At 39.3% G+C, this 27163-nt stretch overlaps 1 protein-coding gene across 1 annotated transcript in view; it reads left to right on the top strand.

Moving 5' to 3' along the window:
* LOC106082288 (zinc finger protein ush) overlaps positions 1-27163 on the top strand; it is a 570300-nt gene that overhangs the window by 75557 nt on the left and 467580 nt on the right. The window contains exon 5 of the mRNA XM_059366043.1: positions 3956-4025. Within this exon, the coding sequence (XP_059222026.1) occupies positions 3986-4025 (40 nt within the window). The 5' untranslated portion in view covers positions 3956-3985. The remainder of the gene's footprint in view (positions 1-3955; positions 4026-27163) is intronic.

Below are 27163 nucleotides of genomic sequence, written 5' to 3'. Positions count from 1 at the left end.
GATTTCAGACATGGTGTCAAAGAGAAAGATGCTCAGTATGCTTTGACATTTCATCATGAATAGACTTACTAACGAGCAACGCTTGCAAATCATTGAATTTTATTACCAAAATCAGTGTTCGGTTCGAAATGTGTTCATTCACCGTAACGTTGCGTCCAACAGCATCTTTGAAAAAATACGGTCCAATGATTCCACCAACGTACAAACCACACCAAACAGTGCATTTTTCGGGATGCATGGGCAGTTCTTGAACGGCTTCTGGTTGCTCTTCACTCCAAATGCGGCAATTATGCTTATTTACGTAGCCATTCAACCAGAAATGAGCCTCATCGCTGAACAAAATTTGTCAAAATTTGAACACATTTCGAACCGAACACTGATTTTGGTAATAAAATTCAATGATTTGCAAGCGTTGCTCGTTAGTAAGTCTATTCATGATTAAATGTCAAAGCATACTGAGCATCTTTCTCTTTGACACCATGTCTGAAATCCCACGTGATCTGTCAAATACTAATGCATGAAAATCCTAACCTCAAAAAAATCACCCTTTATCAGCAATAGTGGTACAGCACTTTTCTACCTTCTTGCCAATAAGCGGCTCAGGCAATGTGTTATCAGGGTTACCGTTGACAATCTTAGGGCGGTACGGATCGTACCTCCCTTAGGGAAAGTGTTTATCTCCTTTTTACACTCCAAGACTGTTTGCGACCTTACCGTCTGGTTGTTATTACCCTGATGGCCAGTATACACACTCGTTCACACTCGATCGATGTCCCCGCGTTAAAAATCGCACCACCCCGCGCATTCCGTGATCGCTTGAATCTCCTCCTGCAGAATCGTATTATGGTCAGGCATCCGAAAACAGATCTATGTCCCTGGACGCCCTCAATAAGGGCCCCAAGGCTAACTCTGTCCTCTGGCTTTGATCCATCTGTATAGCATGATCAACCAGATAGCAATACCAGAGTTCCGTCAATACAAGACTGTGCTATTGGCAGTAGTGTCTCGCATTCGATCTCAAGTGTCATCGCAGGTATCCGATCGGAAACCTCTTCTAATCCATCTGGGTTTCCCAACGTCGTATTGATTACACAGCTATGGTATGACCTGTTCCCATCCTCTCTCCATTCTCCCACTCACTCAACATCAAGTGTCATCTCTGGTATCTTATCGGAAACCTCTTCGAATCCTTCCAGGTTTCCTTTCGTCGCCATGATTATACCTCGATGGTGTGAACTGCTCCTATCCTCAATCCATCCATTCTCCCATCGCCTTAATTCTCATAGCCCCAGTGGCTGCCTCACACTTAATCTGTATGTCAATGGATCGGATATCCAGAATAGTCTCCAGTGTCCTAGTGGGCGTGGTCCTCATCGCTCCGCCTATGCCAAGACAATATGTTCTCTGAACCTGTTGTATGGGTTTTATGCCGCACTTTTTCTCCATCGCAGTCCACCAAACTACAGAGGCGTAAATAAGTGATGGTCTAATCATGCTCCTGAAGAGCCAGTGGACTATCCTCGGATTCAGGCCCTATTCCGAGCATACCGCCAGTCTACATAGTGCCCATCATCTGTGAGCGTTCTTGGTACGCTCTTAAATGTGACACTTACAATTCCGTTTCCTGTCCAGGATTCCTCCTAAATATTTAACTTTGTCAGATATCAAACTCGTCTTATTGAGGAAACGTGGTGCGTTAAATTGGCCCACCTTCGTCAGACCGCCAAGATTCCAGTGTCTGCGTGAGTCTCGTCGTATCCTATGGAAAATGGATTTTCATTAAAAGCCTAAACATGTCCTCCATTGTCCAGTCCTCCACTTCCAGGTCGTCTACTAACGTTTCAGTTTGGACATGGGTTTATGAGAGAAAGATTTGGCAGCCCGATTTTCTCCCACCGTGCGTTGCACTTTTTTTCCATCGCAGTCCACTAAATTTCGAAGGCGTAAGTAAGTATTGTTCCAATCACGCTCCTGAAGGACCAGTGGACTATCCTCGAATTCAGGCCCCATTCGAGTCAACATCTGTAAGTCATTGCTGTTAGAAGACATAACAAAATATGAAAAATGTCAGTCCAATCTGGCAATAATTACGCCCTCTATACGATCAAAAAGACCAATCGGGAGTTCGGGTAATTAGATGAGGGCTACATCAAATTAAAGATAAATGTGAAGCATACGATATGTAATCATTGGTCCTCCAGTAAATAGACCTCCTGGAAATGGGAGATCGACCGCGACAGGAAAGTCAATGCAGCCTAATCAGCATGCACGCCTGACGATTTCGTATTTGGTTCTTTGCCTCCCCTAGTCTTCCGAATCGTTCACTTCAAAGAGTCTGTAATATGTCCTCTTCATAAGCAAGAAAGTAAAAATTAAGGTATTTAAGCACTGTGCGTTTCACTTTTTCTTCATCGCATTTCACCAAACTACTGAGGCGTAGGTAAGTATTGTACTAATCGCGCTTCTGTAGGATCAGTGGACTATCCTCGAATCCCGGCCCCATTCGAGCCAAGATCTGTAACTCATTGCTGTTAGAAGGCATAACAAAATGTGAAAAATTTCAGCCCAATCTGGTAATAATTACGCCCCCTATACGCTCAAATACACCAATCGGGAGATCGGGTACTTAGATGAGGGCTCTATCAAGTTAAAGATCGATATGAAGCATCTTTGACATGGTAATCGATTGTCATAACAAAACACTATGTTCAAAATTTTTCTAAAGTTAATTTTTATTGCTATTTTACAATACGGCGTCTGTAAGAAATTATTAACTACATTATCGCAATTTTATAGCCATCATGTGGGATGAGATACTTTCCCTCATACTCATTGTAATCACTCATATACTATGTGAGGTATTCGAAAATTGAAACATGTATAGCTTGTGTGATCACCGTCCAACCAGATGGGTGTGTCACACTTACCTCTCCTTTTTCATTGTTCTTGCCGTTTGTTTATTTTGACTGCCTTCCAATTGATACAGATGCATGCATCTTTATCACATTTTCGCGTGCTTTTTGCCGATTATTGGCATTGGTTAAAATAGAATTTATTTACATTATTTTTGTAATCATGACCAAATGTCTGACAAAGCAAATGATTGTGGTCTAGTATATTTGATTGGGGGAAGTAAAACTGAATAAATCAACATGTATTCATGTTTCAACGACGTAAAATGTTTCAGAGTTTAATTATTTTTATGACCTCTTTTTGGGAGTTGTAACCTCACAGTTAAAACAGAGTCGAATGTAATGGGGGACTATGTTTTGAATATTTGAATACCTTTCGCTGTTGGATGTGATGTATATTAAATTGGTCATTCAGCTTGTAGCTCATTAAAAAACATTAGGAATCCATCTGATCCACTGAATGTATTTCTACACGTTATTCTTCAAATTGTTGCAGGTTGTTAGGGCAGGGTTGTGGAGTCGGAGTAGCAGTTGAATTCTTTAATTCGGAGACGAGTCAAAACTGTTCATTTAAGCAGCCCTGTTAGCATAGCATTTACCATCTTGAAGATGAAATTTCCTTTCAAAGACTCCTTCTTATACTTCCACTAGGCTTTTTTACAACATGACTTTGTCATATATGTATGTATTGGGTTGCCCAAAAAGTAATTGCGGATTTTTCATACAGTCGGCGTTGACAATTTTTTTCACAGCTTGTGACTCTGTAATTGCATTCTTTCTTCTGTCAGTTATCAGCTGTTACTTTTAGCTTGCTTTAGAAAAAAAGTGTAAAAAAAGTATATTTGATTAAAGTTCATTCCAAGTGTTATTAAAAATGCATTTACTTTCTTTTAAAAAATCCGCAATTACTTTTTGGGCAACCCATATATGAGTTTTTATCAAGAAATCGTATTTTTAATATTGTATGACAAAGTTGTGATAAATGTTATCAGTGTTGCCAAATTCACTCAAATTAAATCAACACAAAATCCTTATCTTTTCAGATAAACATCGTAATATGCCTTCAACACATCATGGCTGATAAAGCGTCGTTGTTTACGTCGCAAAAGAGAGGTAAGTTTTTAATTTAGATTTATTTTATTTGTTCTCTTATCAAAAGTAACGATGAAAATTGTAATTAGGCGCATTTTTTCATTTATATGACTTTTATATCATTTATCAAAGTTACGTCAAGTTACGAAATTTTTTTTCAATCTACGATTAAATTTTTATCTTATCGTTGAAACTTAGGAAGCAATGAGGACATAGACAAATGCATCAAATTCAAAAAAACAAAAGAGATTTTAATTGAATTAGCGACTTTTGACTATATCAAGTAAAAGAGGATTATTAAATTCAAGTAAATTTAGGACAATGGGCAAAATTGCACAAAAAATATTATTAAAAATTATAGATTTTTTCCTTAGACGAAGGATTATAAGAATTTTATCTTTACATGTTAGTTGTTATATATTAACGGTGACTACCTAGAATCAGAATCTCGTTCTACTTCACAAATAACTCTCAATTTATTCAACATTTTGAAATCCTATTTAAACCAAAAAAATCTCTCAAAAATCCGTATCTAAATTGAAGCATTAGTTGACAATATAGGAGGACAGCAGAGTCAACGTTGGACATGTTGAGGTTTTAAATGAAAACTCATTTTTCACAGTTTACGACTCACAGAGACACCGAAATCTTGGAATGATGAGGTTGATCGAAGGCTTATCATGCGCTAGGGTGGTATTTATACCCAAGCCCGTCAAGGCAAGTTATGCGACACCGAAGCCTACAGACCTATAAGTCGTACGTTCTTTCTACTCATCCGGCGAACTGCTCAAATACAAATAGAATGCCTAAGTCAATAGAAGGTCGATGGAGACTACCCTGCACGAGGTTGTGTATAAAATAAAAGTATTTTTCGATGCTAAGATGCACACATTGGCGGTATGCATTGACATCGTTAAAAGCCCCCTTTAACAATGTGCGGACCGACACACTGATCACATCCTTAGACCAGTACCTGGTGGACCGGGTTCGGGGAGACTGGGTCTTATGGCACAAGGCACGCCACAGAAGAGTATTTTATCGTCACTCCTGTGGGTGACCACCATAAATGACCTATTACGGATGCTGACTGAGGATGGTATCGAAGCCGTCTGCTAGGAGACTCAATGTTAACCCAGAGAAGACGAAAATCTTCCTGTTCACGAGGAAGACGAAGGTGGGCCAATTTGAAGCATTACCTTTCCTCAATAGACCGATTTCGTTGAACAAGGTCAAATACTTAGGAAATGACCTATTACGCACGCTTACTGAGGAGGGATTTGAACCCGTCTGCTACACAGACGATGTTATATTACTTCTAAAGAGTAAGGATTCGAACGAGCTGTGCAGAAGGGCCGAAAGAGTCTTGCATATGGCATATGAATGGGCTAGTCCTAGGGGTATCAATATAAACCCAGAAAAGACTGAAATCTGCCTGCTCACGACGAAGACGAAGGTGGGCCAATTTAACGCACCACGTTTCCTCAATTAGACGATTTCGATATCTGACAAAGTCAAATACTAAGGAGGAATCTTGGACAGGAAACTTAATTGTGTCACATTTAAGAGCGTACTGCGAAGGCTCACATATGTTGGGTACTATGAAGACGGGCCGTAGGCTCGAAATGGGGCCTGAATCCAAGGATAGTCCACTGGCTCTACAGGAGCGTGATTAGACCAATACTTACTTACGCCTCTGTAGTTTGGTGGACTGCCATGGAGAAAAAGTGCGACATAAGACCCATACAACAGCTTCAGAGAACATATTGTCTTGGCATAGGTGGAGCGATGAGGACCACGCCCACTAGGGCTCTGGAGACTATTCTAGATATCCGACACATTGACATACAGATTAAGTGTGAGGCAGACATTGCGGCTATAAGACTTAAGGCGATGGGACAATGGATTTAGGATGGGAGCAGGCCATACCATAGCTGTGTAATTGAGGCGACGAAAGGAAACCTAGAAGGATTCGAAGAGGTTTCCGATCAGATACCAGAGATGACACTTGATGTTGAGTGAGTGGGAGAATGAAGAGAGGATGGGAATAATGGATAATCATGGCGACGAAAGGAAACCTGAAAGGATTCAAAGAGGTTTCCGATCGGATACCTGAGATGACACTGCTGCCAAAGGCACACAGTACGAGACACTACTACCAAAGGCACAATCTTGTGTTGAGGGAACTCTGGTATTGCTATCTGGGAGATCATGCTATACAGATGGATCAAAGCCAGAGGACAGAGTGGGCCTAGGGGTCCTCTTTGAGGACCCAGGGACTGAAATCTGTTTTCGGATGCCTGACCATAATACGATCCTGAAGGGGGAGATTCGGGCGATTACGGAATGCGTGGGGTGGTGTGATTTTTAACGCGAGCACATCGATCGAGTGTGAAAGAGGAGATTCGGGCGATCACGGAATGCGTGGGATGGTGCGATTTTTAACGCGAGGACATCGATCGAGTGTGAACGAGTGTGTCAACTGGCCATCAGGGCAATTACAACCAGGACGGTACCTCCTAAGGGAGGTACGATCCGTATTGTTTGAATGCCGGTCCATAACTGAGTTAGGCAAAATGAAAGAGCAGACGATTTGGCAGTTAGCCCCAAGAACTGCCGTCAATTGGTTAAATCGGAAACTTTCGGGTCAACGCAGTCCGAATTGAGGGCGTGAGCTAAGAACGCGCATGAAACACTGTGGAACTGTGAAACGGTCGGTAGGACCATGAAAATACTATGGGGAGATCCGCGTCATAAAAGGACGAGGCTATTATCGAAAGGAAGTAAACAGGTGATAAGTATAGCTTTCAATATCATAACTGGATACTACGAGCTTACTTACGCAAATTCGGTGCTGCTTGCTATAGCATGTGTAGGGCATGTGGGGATAATGATGAGACGCTGGAGCATTTCCTATGTCATTGCTCGTCTTTCGCGTTTAACTGACAGCGGCACTTAGGTGGGATCACAATACCAGACATGAAACAACTTTGGGGCCGTGGTATGAAAGACAATTAGGGATTTTGTAAATAGTACCGAATTCATGATTTAAATTTTCTTTTTCGAGGTTAGTTTGTAGTATTAAGAGCGTACAACAAGCCGATTAGTGGCGTAGGTGTATGTCTACAGTGGCATGGGGCGAATTAATACCCGCACCCTCTTTTCAACCCAATCTAACCTCAATTAATTTTTAGCAGCGTCCTTGGTGGTGGTTTAGCAGCCACCATAGCGCAGAGGTTAGGATGTCCGTCTATGACGCTGAACGCTTGGGTTCGAATCCTGGCGAGACCATGAGAAAAAATTTTCAGCGGTGGTTTTCCCCTAATAATGCTGCCAACATTTGTGAGGTACTATGCCATGTTAAAACTCTCTCCAAAGTGGTGTCACACTGCGGCACGCCGTTCGGACTCGGCTATAAAAAGGAGGCCGCTTATCATTGAGCTTAAACTTGAATCGGACTGCACTCATTGATATGTGAGGTGTTTGCCTCTGTTCCTTAGTGGAATGTTCATGGACGAAATTTGCATTTGCGTGGTGGTGGGTTCCCAACATTCGGCCCGGCCGAACTTTGAACACATTTACTTATTTCTACCTAACCTATGTAAAACTTTAATTCTATAAATATCAAAGAAAACTTGTATCTTTTTTCAATTGAGGTACAATTTTGTTAATTTCTTGACCTTCAACAATAGTTTGACCTTCATTGAAAAATTCCTTGATGTTAAGACTCATATCTCCTACAATGAAGAAGAATTCCTTTATGTCAAATGAAGAATTGTTTACCAAAGTATTTTTTTCTTTCCAAGTCTGTTCAATCAACTGATATACAATGTTGCAGTTTTTCTAAAGTTTATTGCCTAGTCTTTAACGAAATTTTGTATTTCATTAAAAAATTATTGCCTTTAGTATTAAGTCGCCAATTTCCTACAATTAAGTTAAAAATTGAGTAATATCAAGTAAAAAAATTGTTTACCAATTAAATTTTTCTTCAAAGATTGGATTAGGATTTTCTTCAATGAAGTTTCACAAACATTTGTGTAAGCACAAAACATTTCTTGAAAGTGTCATCCCGGAACTTGGGTTAGATAGTTTGTGTATCCAAGCACCACAGAATGGGGAGGTATACTAATTTTGCAGGTTAGGTAAGATGAAGATGCCAATCCAATTTTAAAGTGTTGTCGACCACATATACATAGGTCTTTGAAGGACGTATTCATTATATTTGAGAAAACATTGGTTTGCCACAAACTAAATGCAGTTTAATTTTTAGTAACTGTCCATTATATACACATAGAAAAAATGAACCGCGGCGTTGTCACATTGACCCCATTAGTTCATAAAAGTGAATGAACACACAGATTTTATCAGATTAACAACAAATGTTAAGAATTTAACAAGAGTTTTTTTTTGGAACGAAACGTTCGAAACTGTCTCCAGGCGTTCACATTCTGAAAAGGTTTTTTTTTTAAGTTTTTAAAAAGTTTGGGTGTTCTGCTGTACCCTACGTTCTCCCATTCCAATATTGTGTATTACAAACTCCTTACCACAATACGCCTCAGACATCTTTTGATATAAAAACACATTTTTAAGCGATCATGTTCTAAACGGTCGGTTCATGAAATTGAAAACGCGCGTTCACAAAACTGTCCCCACATGCTGTTTATATTTTCAACAATGTCTGCTCATGATTATAACACCATTGGCGCAAGATTTAGCAACGTCGTTTTGTATACCACAATTTCCGGAGTTGGGATCATAAAAAGCTTATTTTCGATTTGGTATTTCGGTCAAATTTAAAATGGTGAATTATATCACCTCCTTCAAAAGGCATACCAAATATCTGGGATCAGTATTTAGTATTTCCTTTTTGTACGCTTAATTTGTTCCAGAAAATTGTGGTACTATTGAATGTCCGATAAGGTCCAATTGAAATTTAATGCAAACCCTTATGACCCATTTGCCTATATCAGAGTTTATTTTTTAAACACTTTTATCGGTTTATTGATAACAATTTTATTGCTTATAAACCGGTTGTGATCAGTGATTTAATTTATTGCTATTAACGTTGGGTATTTATTGAGGCTTTAGTTAACTGATGCAACAACAATACAAAGCTTTTATGGCTTTAATTTTCGATGACAATAGGTCAATATTACTAGCCACATTATTATTGATCTAAAGTGCAACAAAACATATTAATGAAAGGTGCGGTTTGTGTAGGAATGAAATAATCATCAAATTACCAGTTTCGATGAAATTTGGTTTCAAAATAGATTGTAAGCATTTTTTTTTAAATCACATAAGGAGTAAATAGCTGCCTCTTTGCGTTTGGCTACACCAAAAAATGGCTTTTTGAAAATTAATTTTTGGATTGATTGGATGGCGCAGAATCTTCTCCTTTCATTTGAAATATAGTCTCTGTCGGCCTATATGACAGTTTGGTGTCGTTCTTACCCTACACCACAACTGTGGAACAGAGTATTATAACTTTGTGCATTTGTGTGCAATGCTAAGAAGAAGACGAGCTAGACCCATTGCTATGTGTACCGATCGGCTTAGAAATACTTCCTGATTCGATTTAGCTATGTCCGTCTGTCAGCACATGTATTCTTGTAATCAAGGTAGGTCGCACTTGTTGTCCGATTGCCATCAAATTTGGCATATGTCATTTCAGATTTAGATATAGCTCCCGTATATGCATTTGTAGCCAAATTTTTATATCGAAATCATATTCTACTCTTAAATACATTTCATTTGATATCCATATTGTCGCAATCAGTGAACATGTCCGTTTATATAGTGTTTGGGGTGGGGCGTCCCCCCTAGGTTTTTTGACAGCAAAGTTGTATGAAAATTTTGTACTTTTGGGTTACCTTTAATCTTGTAATCAAGGTACAGGTCGCATTTGTTGTCCAATTGCCATCAAATTTTGCATGTGTAATTTCAGATTCAGATATAGCTCCCGCATCGGCCCAGATTTAGATATATCTCCCGTATATGCATTTGTAGCCAAATTTTTATATCGAAATCATATTCTTCTCTGAAATACATTTCATTTGATACCCATATTGTCGCAATCAGTGAACATGTCCGTTTATATAGTGTTTGGGGTGGGGCGTCCCCCCTAGGTTTTTTGACAGCAAAGTTGTATGCAAATTTTATGTTTTTGGGTTACCTTTAATCTTGTAATCAAGGTACAGGTCGCATTTGTTGTCCGATTGCCATCAAATTTTGCGTATGTCATTTCAGATTTAGATATAGCTCTCGTATATGCATTTGTAGCCAAATTTTTATATTGAAATCATATTCTATTCTGAAATACATTTCATTTGATACCCATATTGTCGCAATCAGTGAACATGTCCGTTTAGATAGTGTTTTGGGTGGGGCGTCCCCCATAGGTTTTTTGACAGCAAAGTTGTATGCAAACGTTGTGTTTTTGGGTTACCTATAAAGGGCATACCAAATATCGCTTAATCGTAGCAACCATCTCCGAGATTTGGCGTTTTTGAAAATTGTGATAAAAATGAGGGTCTGCCTTGAACAGGGCTGCGGAGCCGACCGGAGTCGAGTTTTTGAGGCCGGAGTCGAAGTCGGAATCGGACTATTGAGCCGGAGTCGGGTTTGGTTCGGAGTTAAGCACGTTAGCCCCGACTCCGGCTTAATAGTCCGACTTAGACTCCGACCCGGAGTCGTAGTCGAAGGCTAGACTCTGTCCACACCCTAAACTCGGACCGCGTGGCATGAACTAACAGATGGCAATGCCATAGCTTCGTCAATCCAAGACTGTGCCGATGGCAGCACTGTCTCGCACTCGATCTCAAATGTCGTCTCAGATATCCGGATTTCTTATCTCGCCTCGATTATACCGCTATGGTGTGACCTGCTCCTTTTCTCTATCCATTTTTCCATCGCCTTAAGACTCATACCCGCAGTGGCTGCCTCCCACTTAATCTGTATGCCTATGGTTCAGATATCTAGAATAGTATCCAGTGCCCTAGTGGGCGTGGTCCTTATCGCCCCCTCCTATGCCTAGATAAGAACTTCACTGAACCTGTTGTATCATCCCTACGTTGCACTTTTTCTTCACCGCAGTCGACCAAACTACTGAGGCATAAGTAAGTATTAGTCTAATCACGCTTTTGTAGAGTCAGTGGACTTTCTTCGAAATTAGCCCCATTTCGACCCTGCGGCCCGTCTACAAAATGCCCAACATTTGTGAGAGCTCTTGAATGTGACACTTCCAAGATTATTCCTAAGTATATGGCCTTGTCAGATATCGATATAGTTCGGTTTAGGAAACGTGGTGTGTCAAATTGACCCACCTTTGTTTTTCTTATGAACAAGCAGATGTCAGTCTTCTATGGGTTTTGAATTGAGAACTCTAGATTTAGCCCAGTTGAATGCCATCTGCAAGACCCTTTCGGCCATTTCGGCCAGTGTAATCTGGGTCGGTCGGGTTTGTAAATTGGCCATATCGGTCCATATTTAGATATGGTTCCCATATTACCGATCTTCCGATTATACTTCATGAGCTTCTAGAGAGCGCAATTCATATCCGATTTAGCAGAAATTCTGTACTATGACGTTTTCTAAGACATTCAACAGATGTGCCAAGTATGGTCCGAATCGGTCTAAAACCTGATATGGCTGCCATATAAGCCGATCTTCCGATTTTACTGCTTGAACCTCTAGGGTGTGCAATGTTTTTCTGATTTGGCTGAAAATTTGCACAATGACTTCTCCTATGACTTCTAAAATAAGTTCCAACTATGGCTTGAATCTGTCTAAAACCGGATATATCTTCCAGCTAAACCGATCTCCCGATTATACTTCTCGAGCCTCCAGAGGGCGTAATTCTTATCCGGTTTGGCTGAAATTTTGCGGAACGACTTTTCCTATCACAGTCAATATACGTGCCAAATATAGTCTATATCAGGTTCAAAACCTGATATAGCTCCCATGTAAAGCGATCCCCCGATTATACTTCTGGAGCATCTATAGATTTGGTTGAAATTTTGCACAATGGCATCTATTGTACTATGCTCTCCAAATACCTTGGGGGCCGTCCCAGCCCCAAAACCCCTTAAAATAGGTTTATTTGTCGATCATGACAATATGGGACTCAAATGAAAGGTATTCGGGAGGAGATTATGAATCTGGTCAGGAAGTAGGAATAGGTTTTATAATTTATTGATAACGGACGGGGGCGGACCCTCTACCTGGGGTAACCCAAAATCAAAATTGGACCGATAAAGACAATATGGATATCAAATGAAAAGTATGCGGGAATAGATAACGAATCTGGCATACAAATTCAGGTCGAAGTATTGGGGGTCACCCAACCCCCACAAAAACGCCCAAAATGGGCACATTACCCAATCATGGATATATGGGATTTGGTTTGGTTGTTCCGTATAGACTGAACCGGCAGAATCGATTTTCTCGCAATTTTCGCATATCGTGAAGATTGGTCTGAAACAAATTTGGAAACATAGGCTATATTATTTTTCGGTATCGAAAGAGGGACGGACTCTCCCCCTTATGTCAAAAAAATAACCCCAAGTCAAAAGTGGACCGATCGGGAAAATATAGGTATTAAATGAAATGTATTGGAGACCAGAATACGAATGAGGTATTAAAATTTGAATCTAAGTACCCATCGGGCCGCCCAACCCCAAAACACCCCCAAACATACATATTGGACGTTCATGTCAATATGGGGCTCAAATTAAAAGTATTCGGGAATAGATTTCGAATCTGGCATACAAAATCAGATCGAAGTATAGGGGGTTACGCCACCCTCAAAAACGCCATTAGACCCATTATGACTATATGATACTTGGCTGAACCGATTTTATTAAAATGTTCATAGATGGTGTACGTTTGCCTGGATGAAAACTTAGGCTATATAATTTTTAGATATCGGGTGCAGGCGGACCCTCCCCCTTACTTCAAAAACGCCACCCATATCCGAATCTGGTCCGATGGGCACAATAAGGATATCAAATGAAAGGTTTTGAAGACCAGAAAACGAATATGGTATTAAAATTTGGGTCCAAGTACCCAGCGGGCCCACCCCCTAACCCACATATCTCCTCTAAACAGATATATTCGAAGTTCATATCAATATGGGACTCAAATGAAAAGTATTAAGCAGTAGATTATGAAAATGAAATTAAAATTTGCGTTTAAGTCTAGGTGGCGCTTTTCCTCCTAAACATATGGCAAATGGGACTCAAATGAAAGGTATTTGAGAGTAGAAAAAGAATTTGATATCCAATTTTGGAGCCAAGTGTTTTTGTATACGCAATAAAGCACCCCCTAAACTGAACTTCATCTCCGTTGGGAATAAAGAACGAATTTGATATCTTTTTTCAGTGCAAAGTGGGGGTGGCCCCAGCCCCAAAACACCCTCTAAACGGTTCATATTTACCGGCCTTGGCAATATGGGGCTTAAATTAAAGGGATTTGGAAGTGCAGCACGAATTTGATATCCATATTTGAGTCGAAATGTCTGAGGTGCCATTCCTCCCCTGATGAGAACATTGTCCTAAGGAAGAACGTTACCACCGATTCAAGTTTAAACTCTATGATAAGGGACCTTTTTTTATAGGCGATTTCGAACTGCGTCCCCCAGTGCGACACCTCCTGGGGGAAAATTTTTTAAATGAACATGCACGACATTGCACCTCACAAATGTCGCCAACATTATGAGGGAATGAACACCGCTTTGTCCGATTTTCTCGCCAGGATTCGAACGCGTACAACGTCATAGGCTGCAATGGCACGAATTCGATATCGGCATTCAGGGCGAAGTGTCCCCACCCTAAAAGATATTAGAGAGTTAAAGAAGGCGCGGCGGAGCGGGTCCGGTTCGGCTAGTTTTCTGTAAAGTTGTCATTGGATGATCAATTCATATGTCCCTGTTCCTTAATGGCAGGTTCATGGGCAACGTTTAATTTAGTCCACGTGCACTACATGTCAACTTAAGAACACACGCCAATCTTCCCATTTCATATCATGAGCTGCCGGATTTCAAGGATTTTTTTTTTGAGAAGAGCCGCAAAGTCAATATACGTTTGCCTCGGCATACAGATTCATAGTCAATTAATTAATTTTCGTTTCGTGCAAAATTTTATTTTTATTTCAATTTTTATTTGTTTTTATTTTTACAAAATTCATATAACAACTGGTGGCCAATTTTCATTGAATCTGACGTCCTCTAGCTGGCTTTAGCATCACTTTTAGTGGCCAGCCGCCATAGTTACAACATCTCTCCTCTGGGGTTTTATTTTACAAAATGCCTTTGCTATCGTTTGTTTGGCAGGCACTCGTATATCCGACCGATATAAATTTTCAAACAAATGACCCTGATGTAAAAATAGCCGCTTGTGGAGAAGCATACATATTTAGTTTGTTTTTTTTTTATTTATTTATTTTTTACAGCGGCCAGGTCCAAAGTCTAATCGATCCGAGGCAAAAACAAAGTCGATCACTTAATCACAAGTTTGTACATATTGTATGTAAACACTTGTGGATATGTGCAAATGTATATAGAACTTTTTAATAGCAAATACACTCAGAAAAACAGAGAGAAGTTTAGTAAAAAATTCAGAAATTTTACCATAAAAAAATGTCAACAAAATCGGGTAATAAATAAAGCTTTTATGAGCGTCACACCCTTAATCGAAATATCGGTCTATGGGATAGCTATATCTAAATACAGTCCTATTTCTACCATATTTGGGTCGGATGGCGGGTGGCCTAAAACTATTCACTGTTTCAAATTGAAATTGGGCAATAAATAAAGCTTTTATGGGCTTCAGACCCTTTATCGGCAGATTGATCTATACTTACTTTTACTTTAATTCGCTACGACAGAATATTTGTTCCACTAGCCGAACGTAGAATAGCGTTCCAAGCGCCTCGATCTTCTGCGCTCATTCTAAAATCTCTGACACCAAGTTTCGAGGTGTCTCCCACAACTTGATCTTTGCAACGGGCTTTTGGTCTTCTCGGTTTGCGTGTACCACCGTGTTTGCCTGCAAAAGACTTCCTTGCTGGAGCTTCTTCATTCATTCTGACAACATGACCTAGCCAACGCAGCCGTTGTATTTTGATGCGTGTAACTATGCTATCGTCGTCATACAGCTCGTGGGTCATACGTCGCCTATATTCTCCGTTAACGCAAACTGGTCCATATATTTTAGGAAGAATCTTTCTCTCATCTGCTTTCACAAGTATCCATGCTTCAGAACCATATAACAGCACGGGTAGTATCAGTGTCTTGTATAGTGTAATCTTCGTCTGTCGAGAGGTGGCCTTGTTTCTAAACTGCTTACTTAGTCCAAAGTAGCATCTGTTTGCCAGTATTATTCTTCGCTTAATCTCAAAACTGTTGTCATTCGTTTCGGTTACGGCGGTGCCGAGGTAGATAAAGTTGGTGACTATCTCAAAGTTGTGCTTCCTTTTCTCCAACTTTCTTCATTTTCTTTATCTGCTCAGATATACAAGGCATTTTGGGAGGGATTACCATCCATTTTGTCTTATTTCCATTTACTGCCAAACCCACTTTCACTGATCGATTCTGTCAAAGGCACCAGTTACTACTTCCGATGATATCGATTTCGTCGGGATAAGCGAGTAGCAAGTGTTCCCTTGTGAGTAGTGTGCCATATATATTCACATCTGCATCTTGTATAATCTTCTCCAGCCGGATATTAAAGAGATCACACCATAAGTTGTCTCCTTGTCTAAAACCTTCTTTGGTATTGAATGGTTTGGAGACATTTTTTCCTATTCTCACTGAGGAATGTGTATCAGCAAGTGTCAAACTGCAGAGTCTTACTTATTTTGCAGGGATACCAAACTCAAACATGGCTTGAAATGCATTTGAACGAATGAGGCTATCGAAAGCGGCTTTCAATTCAACGAAGAGATGGTTAGAGTGGACGTGTCCTTCTCGGGTCTTTTCCAGGATTGGATGGGCAGTGTGAGTATCTGGTGTATGGTGCATGATAGGGCCTAGTCAAATCACTTACTTTATGTTTTAATCTTTCACACAGTGCGCTCAATAGTATCTTGTATGCGATTGGAAGGAGACTTTTTCCTCGTAGTTGGCACAATCCGTCTTGACTCCTTTCTAGTGTACGGGACATAGTATGCTGAAGTTCCAATCATGGGGTATGCGTTCTACTAACCAGATCGCGCATACAAGCTGTTGCATACGCCTTATAAGTGTGTCGCCTCCGATCTTAAATTGTTCAGCGGGCAACCCATAGTCTCCTGCTGCCTTGTTGTTCTTCAGTCGGGTTACTGCTACTTGGACCTCATTCTGAATAGGAGCTTAACATTTTACACCATTAGTAAGCATTGGTTCTGCGATATCCTCGTCGTCGCCACCGTCAGAAACTAGCGGCTGGGTGAAATTTTCTTTCCTTATCCTCAGCACACTATCTGTATCAGTTACCAGATTTCCTTCTTAGTCTCTGCAGAAGGATATGCCTGCACCATGCCATCGGTTTGATGTTTGATTCTTTGGTAGAATTTCCGGCCTTCATTCTGACTCTTATGCATCCCAATTTGCACCACTTAATCAATATTTCGAGTTGTTAGTAAGTATTCTCCGCTTATTATACTTTTGTACAACATTATTTGCCACTTCAACAATGAAGTTGTTATCTTTCGAATGCGTATATGGGATTTTTTTCTGAATGTATACAAAAATGTAGAAATGTAATTAGCACATACATGGTACTGTTAATAAATTAAATAAACAAATATGCATACATATGTCTGCTTAATCAGTAGCAGACGCAACAGAATTGTAGGCGTTTGTGGTGTAGCACTTTAATTGATGCGAAGCTGAAGCCGGGTTTTCGTTTTGGCAAGTTGAAAGCAGTTCCTTAACAATGCTGATAACCGAAATCATTCCAATTCCCTACATATAACATGCCATTATATACAAAGCGAAAAAAATAATACACAATATAATTCACAGGATCTATAATCCAGAGGATGAAGACTTTTATGGTTAACCTACCTTAAAGGATTATGCTTCAAAAAGAGTTTGACAACATTTCTGTAAATATTGAAGCGCGTCACACTTTGTTTGGCGCGTGGCAGGGGCTTAGCCATCGAGGGTTATCCGGCGCGTATACGTACTCATTATTGTTCTGTAGTTATAATATCGGCCCTTCCAAAATAAAATTCTGGCTCCTTTCCTGGTGTGTGGTTTGCTCTATATTTCTTTTCCCATTACAACAAATCTTCAATTATTAAGCTCAACTTGAAAGAGAAATAAACACCCTATTAAATTTGTTTTGCTTATTTGTTGAACTTCTTACGAGATCATGTCAAAATATTTCGAATTAGAAAAGAGGTATCTCTAAGTTTGGATTGGTGTAAAGTGGACGAATAAAACTATTGTGTTGCCCAAAAAGTAATTGCGGATTTTTCATATAGTCGGCGTTGACAAATTTTTTCCAAGCTTGTGACTCTGTAATTGCATTCTTTCTTCTGTCAGTTATCAGCTGTTACTTTTAGCTTGCTTCAGAAAAAAAAAGTGTAAAAAAAGTATATTTGATTAAAGTTCATTCTAAGTTTTATTAAAAATGCATTTACTTTCTTTTAAAAAATCCGCAATTAATTAAATTATTCCCAAAACCAGTGGAGATATTGTACGGACTTTTTTGTAGGTATTTTTGGGCACTATCCAGAATTTTGAAAATCGGACCATAAATGAAGATGAGGCAGCACCAACAAGTTTTCGAAATACCGAGGTGACCAACTTTAGGGGCTTTACAAAAAGGCCCCCAGACAACTAACAGCCTTGAAATTTTATTCAATCTCGCTAACACCTCAGCTCTTACCTATCCAAATCTTAAAGAGATATCTCTACCCGCTCTCTCACGGCATATTTTTTAATAGTTTTTTCGATTTGCTCCACTGTGCGTTGAAGCATTTTCTATGTCATTGCCCGGCTTTGGCGGCCAAAAGACACCGGCACTGAGGCGGGGGACATTATCTTATCTTAACTCAGCCTTATAGACGTTCCAATCGTGGTGGTGCCCTGTGGTTTTCGCTCTGTTGAAGAGTTTCTACAGCCCTCACTTAGACCAAGCAGTTCTGCCCCTTGGCTTGGCACTAAGACATGCTGACATAAGCGAGTCATTCAAGACCTTCGTGATGCGCTTGACCATTGTGTCGATGCCTCTGTAGTTTCCTTTTCTTTTTCTGGTCTAGAAGGGATAGTCGTGCAGAATGTGTGCCGAAATATATCCCAATCGCTTGGCTTGGCACTAGGACACGCTGACATATGCGAGTCATTAAAAAAGACCTTCGTGATGCGCTTGACCAGTATGTCGAAGTCCTCTGTAGTTTCCTCTTCCTTTTCTGGTCAAGAAGAGATAGACGTGCAGAATGTGTGTCGAAATATATTCCTATCCGCCTTTTTTCTGCTTAGCCGAGGGACCACTTGTGCAGCATCCCCTCCCAGGCTGATACTAATCTAACGATGATCAGAGAAGCTGTGGTCATACAACACTTGTTGCCAGTTGCCATATCCTTGTATCCTCCGATACAAAACTAAAAACTAGTACTTTGCGTGTCTAATAAAGGGTAATTTTTTAGCTATTATATTTTTGGCAACACTGGTTTAAACAGCTCACGCACGTTTCGTGTCAAACATCTTCAGTTTGGTCTATAATTAAACCATGAATCGTCTTACAAACGAACAATGCTTGCAAATTATTGAATAGTATTATCAAAATGAGAGTTCTGTTAAGAAAGTTTATCGCGCGCTTCTTCCATTTTATGAACGTAGCTCATTTTTGGCTCAATGGGTACGTAAATAAGCAGAATTGTTGATTTTGGAGTGAAGATCAGCCAGAACTATTGCAAGAGCTACCAATGCATCCCGAAGATCAGCCAGAACTATTGCAAGAGCTACCAATGCATCCCGAAAAAGTCACAGTTGGGTGCGGTGTATGGGTTGGCGGCATCATTGGACCGTACTTCTTTAAAGATGATGCGAATCGTAACGTAACTGTGAATGGTGAGCGCTATCGTGAGATGATATCCAACTTTTTTTCTCCCCAAAATGCAAGAGCTTGACTTGCATGACATGTGGTTTCAACAAGACGGTGCCGGAGTTCGGTGAACGTTCGGGGAGTCAATTGGCCGCGTAGATCGTGCGATTTAACGCCTTAAGACTAATTTTTGTTGTGCTATGTTAAAGCTCTTGTCTATACAGACAAGCCCGCTTCAATTGACTCATTGGAAGACAACAATGAAACATTTATTCATGAGATACTGGCCGAAATGTTGGAATAAGTTTGCCAAAATTGGACTAAGCGGATGGACCATTAGAGGCGCAGTCACGGTCAACATTTGCATGAAAAAATCTGCAAACATTAAATTATATGAACCGTACTATCGACTCAAACAAGGATTTTATGCATTTTCCCCCTTTATTTATAATTTTTTTTTTTTTTTATATTTTAACATCACTCGTTTAACCTGTATGCCCAAGTTATGACATCATTCCAAAGTTCAATACGAGTGGTTTAAGTTCTGGGGTTTTTTCCTCCCTATTTGCTGGGATCATATTTTGCGTAAAAAAATGCTCGTGTTATTTGCTATGACGCTTTTGTTAAAAACAAACACTCGGTGATTTTCCAAACTTGTGTTGGTGCTCTGGTGGCTTCTGTAATTCCGATACAATAAACAAAACAAAAAAAAAAAACGCCCAAGCTCACGTAGACTTGGTGTAGCATTTGTTTGTTGTTTTTAAGATTTTATTTTGTTTATTTTTCTGTTGTCAATAACTTTTTTTAATAATTTATTTTTTTTTTGTTTTCAACAAAATTCATGAGAATGAAAAAAACAATTATCGTTTACTACCTGTGTGCTATGTGTTGAGTTTAAAAAGGTTTTTGGATTTTAATGTTTGCGCGTGTCGATTTGAGGCATTTTAATTTTCAGTTAAACTCAACACTTTCCCAAAAGGGGGTGAAGGGTGTCCAGTGAATAGAGGGGCCTACGCCAACGACTTAGTGCCGCTTATCGTCTTCCATTCCATGGGAAGGCGGACTGCATTTTACTGAAAGAAAAAAACACACACACACACAAACATCACTGTCATTAAAAAGTTCATTGCTTGCTCTACTCGATTTTCACGGTCATTTGTTTTTGTGTTTAGCATATGGGGTTTTTTGTTGCCAATCTATTGTATGTTTATTTGACTAAAGTGGCTTCTTACCTCGTTTTTTGTATTAGTTCATTTCCTCATAGAATTTCTTAGAATTCCCCGAAACAAATATCGCAGGGAATTTTAAACAACGTTTTTTTTATCGTCATAGATAATTTAATTTTCATTCATAGACAGAGTGATCAGACAACAAAGTAGTCAAGAATAGCACCATAGCAGATCAATGTTCAAATTTTTAACACACACACACACACAAATCACTGGCCGTTCGTTTTGGGGGAATTCTTCGATGCGTAAGCATAGAAAAGAAAACTGAAATAATAGTACAGTGCTCATTGAAAGTATGGAAGAATGTAGGAAGAAATGAAAAAATTAGGAGATATTAAAATGTACGTGGCAGGTTTGCATATGTAAACATGGATCGATTTCATCCATTTGCAATCCCAAACGACATACATCATTAGAAAGTATTTGTTCAAAATTTCGAGCAGCTAGTTTAACTCGTTCAGATCTTGAATTTCGTTCTCTTCTGGATTTTCTTTAAAATTCAACATCTTCTAAAATGTTCCCGTTATGGATGGATTTTTAGCAGCTCACTGTAAAATGCTTCAAAGTGCCATTGGTTTCGGCTAGAATCACAACCACATGAACTCAAACTGGTCAGGAAAGAACCATCACTCATTTTTTTGTTCTTTTTTTTTCTTCTATTTGTTATGCTATGGTCTCTTTCCACAAGGCCGGACATACTTTCGTGCGTCATGCGGTAGTACTTTTTAGCACCTGAATAAAAAGAAAAATAAACAAAAACAAAATTTGTACAATTTCTATTTCTTAGTAAACATAGATAGATGTACATATATTTTTTAGGGAAATTTATTAACTGAAACTGCAAACATCCCACATTTCTAGCTAATTGTTTAGAATTATTTTTAGATTTTTAACTAAGTTTCCTACTACTCTCCTCTTATAGGTTATAACGTTTTTTAAAGGGGCTTATCGCTATCGCTGTTCCATAAAAATGAAACAAAATCCGTCTGCTTGCCAAAGATAAGAATCATATTCATAAACAAGGTTGAGTTTGAACTTGTTGAATCTGCCTTGAAGTTGAACAACTTAACTGTTGAGCAACCTAACTGTTTTTGCTTTAAAACCTGCCCAAAAAAGAACGTCAAGTCAAAATCTGTCCCACTCTTTGTGTGCAATATCTTATCATTTTATTAGCTCAAGGCTGTGATTTACCATTTCTTCAGTTTTGTTTTTGTTTCTTAACTGGCAATGCCTTAAATTTGTATAGCCTCTGAGAATTGGACGCCTTAGTCATGCAGAAACAAATTTTTCAATACATATTCAATATGTATGGAATTTGAGTTCCAAATTTTCTTCAATAGAATTATCGATGCCGTCTTATTATCAGAATATTGCGAAATGTTTGTAGGTAAAGGTTAGATTGTCCTATCATTTCCTTTAACAGAATTATGAATAATGAAGGGAGGGCATGTACCAGCACTGATTAAACATTAACAAGTAAAAGCGTGCTAAGTTCGGCCGGGCCGAATCTTATATACCCTCCACCATGGATCGCATTTGTCGAGTTCTTTTCCCGGCATCTCTTCTTAGGCAAAAAAGGATATAAGAAAAGAGTTGATCTGCTATTAAAACGATATCAAGATATGGTCCGGTTCGGACCACAATTAAATTATATGTTGGAGACCTGTGTAAAATTTCAGCCAATTCGTATAAGAATTGCGCCCATTGGGGTTCACGAAGTAAAATAGAGAGAACGATTTATATGGGATCTGGATCGGGCTATAGACCGATTCAGACCATAATAAACACGTTTGTTGATGGTCATGAGAGGATCCATCGTACAAAATTTCAGCCAAATCGGATGAGAATTGCGCCCTCTAGAGGTTCGAGAAGTCAAGATCCCAGATCGGTTTATATGGCAGCTATATCAGGTTCTATATCGATTTAGGCCATACTTAGCACAGTTATTGGAAGTCATAACAAAACACCTCATGCAAAATTTAAGCCAAATCGGATGAGAATTGCGCCATCACTTGGCTTAAGAAGTCCAGATCCAAGATCGGTTTATATGACAGCTATACCAGATTATGAACCGATTTGAACTATACTTGGCAAAATTGTTGGATATCATACCAAAACACGTCGTGCAAAATTTCATTTAAATCGGATAATAATTGCGCACTCTAGAGGCTCAAGAAGTCAAGACCCAAGATCGGTTTATATGGCAGCTATATCAGGTTATGGACCGATTTGAACCATACTTGGCACAATTGTTGGATATCATAACAAAATACGTCGTGCAAAATCTCAATCAAATCGGATAAGAATTGCGCACTCTAGAGGCTCAAGAAGTCAAGACCCAAGATCGGTTTATATGGCAGCTATATCAGGTTATGGACCGATTTGAACCATACTTGGCACAATTGTTGGATATCATAACAAAATACGTCGTGCAAAAATTCGTTCAAATCGGATAAGAATTGCGCACTCTAGAGGCTCAAGAAGTCAAGACCCAAGATCAGTTTATATGGCAGCTATATCAAAACATAGACCGATATGGCCCATTTACAATACCAACCGACCTACACTAATAAGAAGTATTTGTGCAAAATTTCAAGCGGCTAGCTCTACTCCTTCGGAAGTTAGCGTGCTTTCGACAGACAGACGGACGGACGGACGGACGGACGGACGGACGGACAGACGGACGGACATGGCTAGATCGACATAAAATTTCGCGACGATCAAGAATATATATACTTTATGGGGTCTCAGACGAATATTTCGAGTAGTTACAAACAGAATGACGAAATTAGTATACCCCTCATCCTATGGTGGAGGGTATAAAAAAAATTATAGGTGGTATAAGGTTGTTACGAAAAAGATTTTAATGTGAATTTTGCATATTTCTATGAATATCTTAATTGTTTTTTTCTTCACAAAACTAATGTTCCCTTTTTAAAGGAAATTAGCAGACCATTTTTATACCCACACCCAAGGATGGGGGTATGTACATTTTGTCATTCCGTTTGCAACACACCGAAATATCCATTTCCGACCTTATAAAGTATATACATTCTTGATCTTCGTAAAAATCTAAGACGATCTAGCCATTTCCGTCCGTCTGTCTGTTGAAATCACTCAACGGTCATACTCAACAGTAAATAGAGATATTGGGCTGAAACATTGCACAAATTTTTATTTTGTCCTTAGACAGGTTAAGTTCGAAGATGGGCTATATCGGACTATATCTTGATAAAGCCCCCATACAGATCTGCCGATTTAAGGTCTTAGGCCCATAAAAGCTACATATATTATCCCATTTCGCTGAAATTTGGGACAGTGACTTCTGTTGGGTTTCTCGATATCCTTGTTTAATACGGCCCGCATTGGTCCAGATTTGGACATTCCTGCTATATACACCGATCTCTCGATTTAAGGAGTTGCGCCCATAATAGGCGCATTTGTTGTCCGATTTCGCTGAAATTTGGGCTAGCGAGTTGTATTAGGCCCTTCTACGTCCCTGTGTTGGGACTCACGATATACTTGTTTAATTTGGCCCGGATCGATTCAGATTTGGATATAGCTGCCATATACACCGATCTCTCGATTTAAGGAGTTGCGCCCATAATAGGCGCATTTGTTGTCCGATTTCGCTGAAATTTGAAATAGCGAGTTGCGTTAGACCCTTCGACATCCCTGTTCCCGATTTAAGGTTTTTACGACCATAATAGGTAAATTTTTTTAGCCGATATTACCGAAGGTAAGCACACAGAGTTACGTTAGGCTCCTTGACATTCGTACCGAGTATGGTATAGATCGGTCTTTATTTTGATATAACTGTCATAACGACCGCCGATCGAGACCTCTTTAGAGAGATAATTTTACATGGCAAAGTACCTCACAAATGTCGCCAGCATTAGGAAAGGATAACCAACGCTCAAAAAATTGTTCTGACGTTTCTGCCAGGATTCGAACTCAGACGTTCAGCGTCATAGGCGGACATGGGAACCTCTGCGCTACGGTGGCCTCCAATTTTGATATAGCTGTCATAAATTCTGATCTCCCAATTTAAATTCTTGGGACTATAAAAGTCGTTTATTTATAGGCTTAAAATAACTCACTATTTAAAATTTCAGCGAAATCGAGTAATAAATAAAGCTTCTAAAGGTTTCGGGCCCTTAATCGGCAGATCGGTCTATATGGCGGCTATATCTAAATATAGTCCGACTTGAACTTTATTTAGGTCGGATGTCGGGAGGCTTAAAACAACTCACTATTTCAAATTTCGGCGACATCGAGTAATAAATAAAGCTTTTATGGGCTTCAGACCCTTTATCGGCAGATCGGTCTAAATGGCAGCTATATCTAAATATAGTCCGATCTGAACCATATTTGGTTCCCATGTTAGGTGGCCTAAAACTACTCACTGTTTCAAAGTTTCAGCGAAATCGGATAAAAAATAAAGCTTTTATGGGCCTTTTATCGACAGATCGGTCTATATGGCAGCTATATCTAAATATAGTCCGATCTGAACCATATTTAGTTCCTATGTTAGGAAGCCTAAAACTACTCACTGTTTCAAATTTCAGCGAAATCGGATAAAAAATAAAGCTTTGATGGGCTTCAGACCCTTTATCGGCAGATCGGTCCATATGGCAGCTATATCTAAATATAGTCCGAACTGAACCATATTTGGGTCCTATGTTAGAAGGCTTAAAACTATTCACTGTTTAAAATTTTAGCGAAATCGGTTAAAAAAAATAATGCTTTTATGGGTTTCAGACCCTTTATCGGCAAATCGGTCTATATGGCAGCTATATCTAAATATAGTCCGATCTTGACCATATTTGGGTCAGATGTCGGGAGGCCCAAAACTACAATTATGGTCCGATTTGGCCCGTTCAAGAACTTAACCAGCGTGCCTCAAAAAGATGTATCTGTGCCAAATTTCAGCTCAATATCTCAATTTTTGAAGGCTGTAGAGTGATTACAACAGACGGACGGACACACGAACATCGTTAGATCGTCTTAGAATTATACAACGATCCGAATTATATATACTTTGTAGGTCGGAAATTGATATTTCGATTTATTGCAAACGGAATGAGTAAATGAATATACCCCCTATCCTACGGTGGTGGGTATAACAAGAAGTAAAATAGGAAGATCGGTTTATAGGGGAGCTGTATCGGGCTAAAAACCGATTCAGACCATATTTGACACGTATGTTGGTGGTCATGGAAGAAGCTGTTGTACAATATTTCACCCAAATCGGATAATAATTAGGCCTTCTTGAGGCTCAAGAAGTCAAGATCTCAGATCGGTTTATATGGCAGCTATATCAGGTTTTAGACCGATTTGAACCACATTTGGCACAGTTGTTGGAAGTCATAACGAAATACGTCGTGGAAAATTTCAGCCAAATCGGATAGGAATTGCACCCTCTAGAGGCTTAAGATTTCAAGACCTCAGATCGGTTTATATGACAGTTATATCAGGTTATGGACCGATTTGAACCATACTCAACACATAACACCTCATGCATAAAACCTCATGCAAAATTTCAGCCAAATCGGATAAGAATTGCGTCATCTAATAAAGCGTGATTTTTTTGAGGTTAGGATTTTCATGCATTAGTATTTGACAGATCACGTGGGATTTCAGACATGGTGTCAAAGAGAAAGATGCTCAGTATGCTTTGACATTTCATCATGAATAGACTTACTAACGAGCAACGCTTGCAAATCATTGAATTTTATTACCAAAATCAGTGTTCGGTTCGAAATGTGTTCATTCACCGTTCAGCGATGAGGCTCATTTCTGGTTGAATGGCTACGTAAATAAGCAAAATTGCCGCATTTGGAGTGAAGAGCAACCAGAAGCCGTTCAAGAACTGCCCATGCATCCCGAAAAATGCACTGTTTGGTGTGGTTTGTACGCTGGTGGAATCATTGGACCGTATTTTTTCAAAGATGCTGTTGGACGCAACGTTACGGTGAATGAACACATTTCGAATTTTCCATTCCCTCAGATTGGCTTTTGTACAGTTCAATGCTATGATTGTTTTCAACTATAATTTAATAATTTCTCAACCTTTCCAGTTTTTATGCGAGCCCACAGAGTCGCACATACACATGCGCACAGCAGTGGTATTTGGACATGAACTTCATAAAAAAAACATGACAGTTGTTGATTGCTTACTTTTTAATATATCACCCATATACCCTTAACCATTGTTGGCCTGCTGCAAGTCTCTGTGGGTGTAATTTCTACAGCTTTTGCCATAAGTCGATGTTATTTTTGGAAATGCAAGTTTATTTACCCCCACCATTTTTTGTTTATTGTTGGGTTGGTCGACGATGCAACGTTGTTTGTTTGCATGTCTGCAATGAAAGTACAGCGAACTTTACACAAAAACAATGGAAGAAATGCATCGTCGGCGACACCGACGCCAACCATAAACAAAATTAGTACGTCTGGCCCCAGTTTTCATGGTTATAGGATACAGGGTAAACGGGTGCAAAAAGAAATCAGCTCAACAGGTTTCTGTATTGTTGATGTTTTTGTCCAAATTTTAGTATGAATTCATTCAAGTGTGGGCAAATGCATGATGTATTAAAAAAGGGGAGTAGCATTTGTTTCAAATTTAAATTTAAAATCAAAAATACGATTTTTTTTTATCTACCTCCTACCATGCGTTTGGGGGTATACTCATTCCGTTTGAAAAAATTTTAAATACACATCTTGCTCCTTTGTTGGATTTAAAGAAACCGATATCGTTTGAAGAAATGGAGTATTCAGAACGGAGTATTCAAACGGCAAAAAAGATTGAAAATAAGTTCAAAATTTTTTTCTGCTGATCAGAGGGGTAAAACATGTTCAAGACATTTGTAGAGTAGGACATAGGCTTTCCGGGAAAATG

The sequence above is a fragment of the Stomoxys calcitrans genome, chromosome 3 (assembly GCF_963082655.1).
Source record: "Stomoxys calcitrans chromosome 3, idStoCalc2.1, whole genome shotgun sequence".
Classification (NCBI taxonomy): domain Eukaryota; kingdom Metazoa; phylum Arthropoda; class Insecta; order Diptera; family Muscidae; genus Stomoxys; species Stomoxys calcitrans.
Note: the sequence above shows the minus strand (reverse complement) of the source record. Positions and strands in the feature narration are given on the sequence as shown.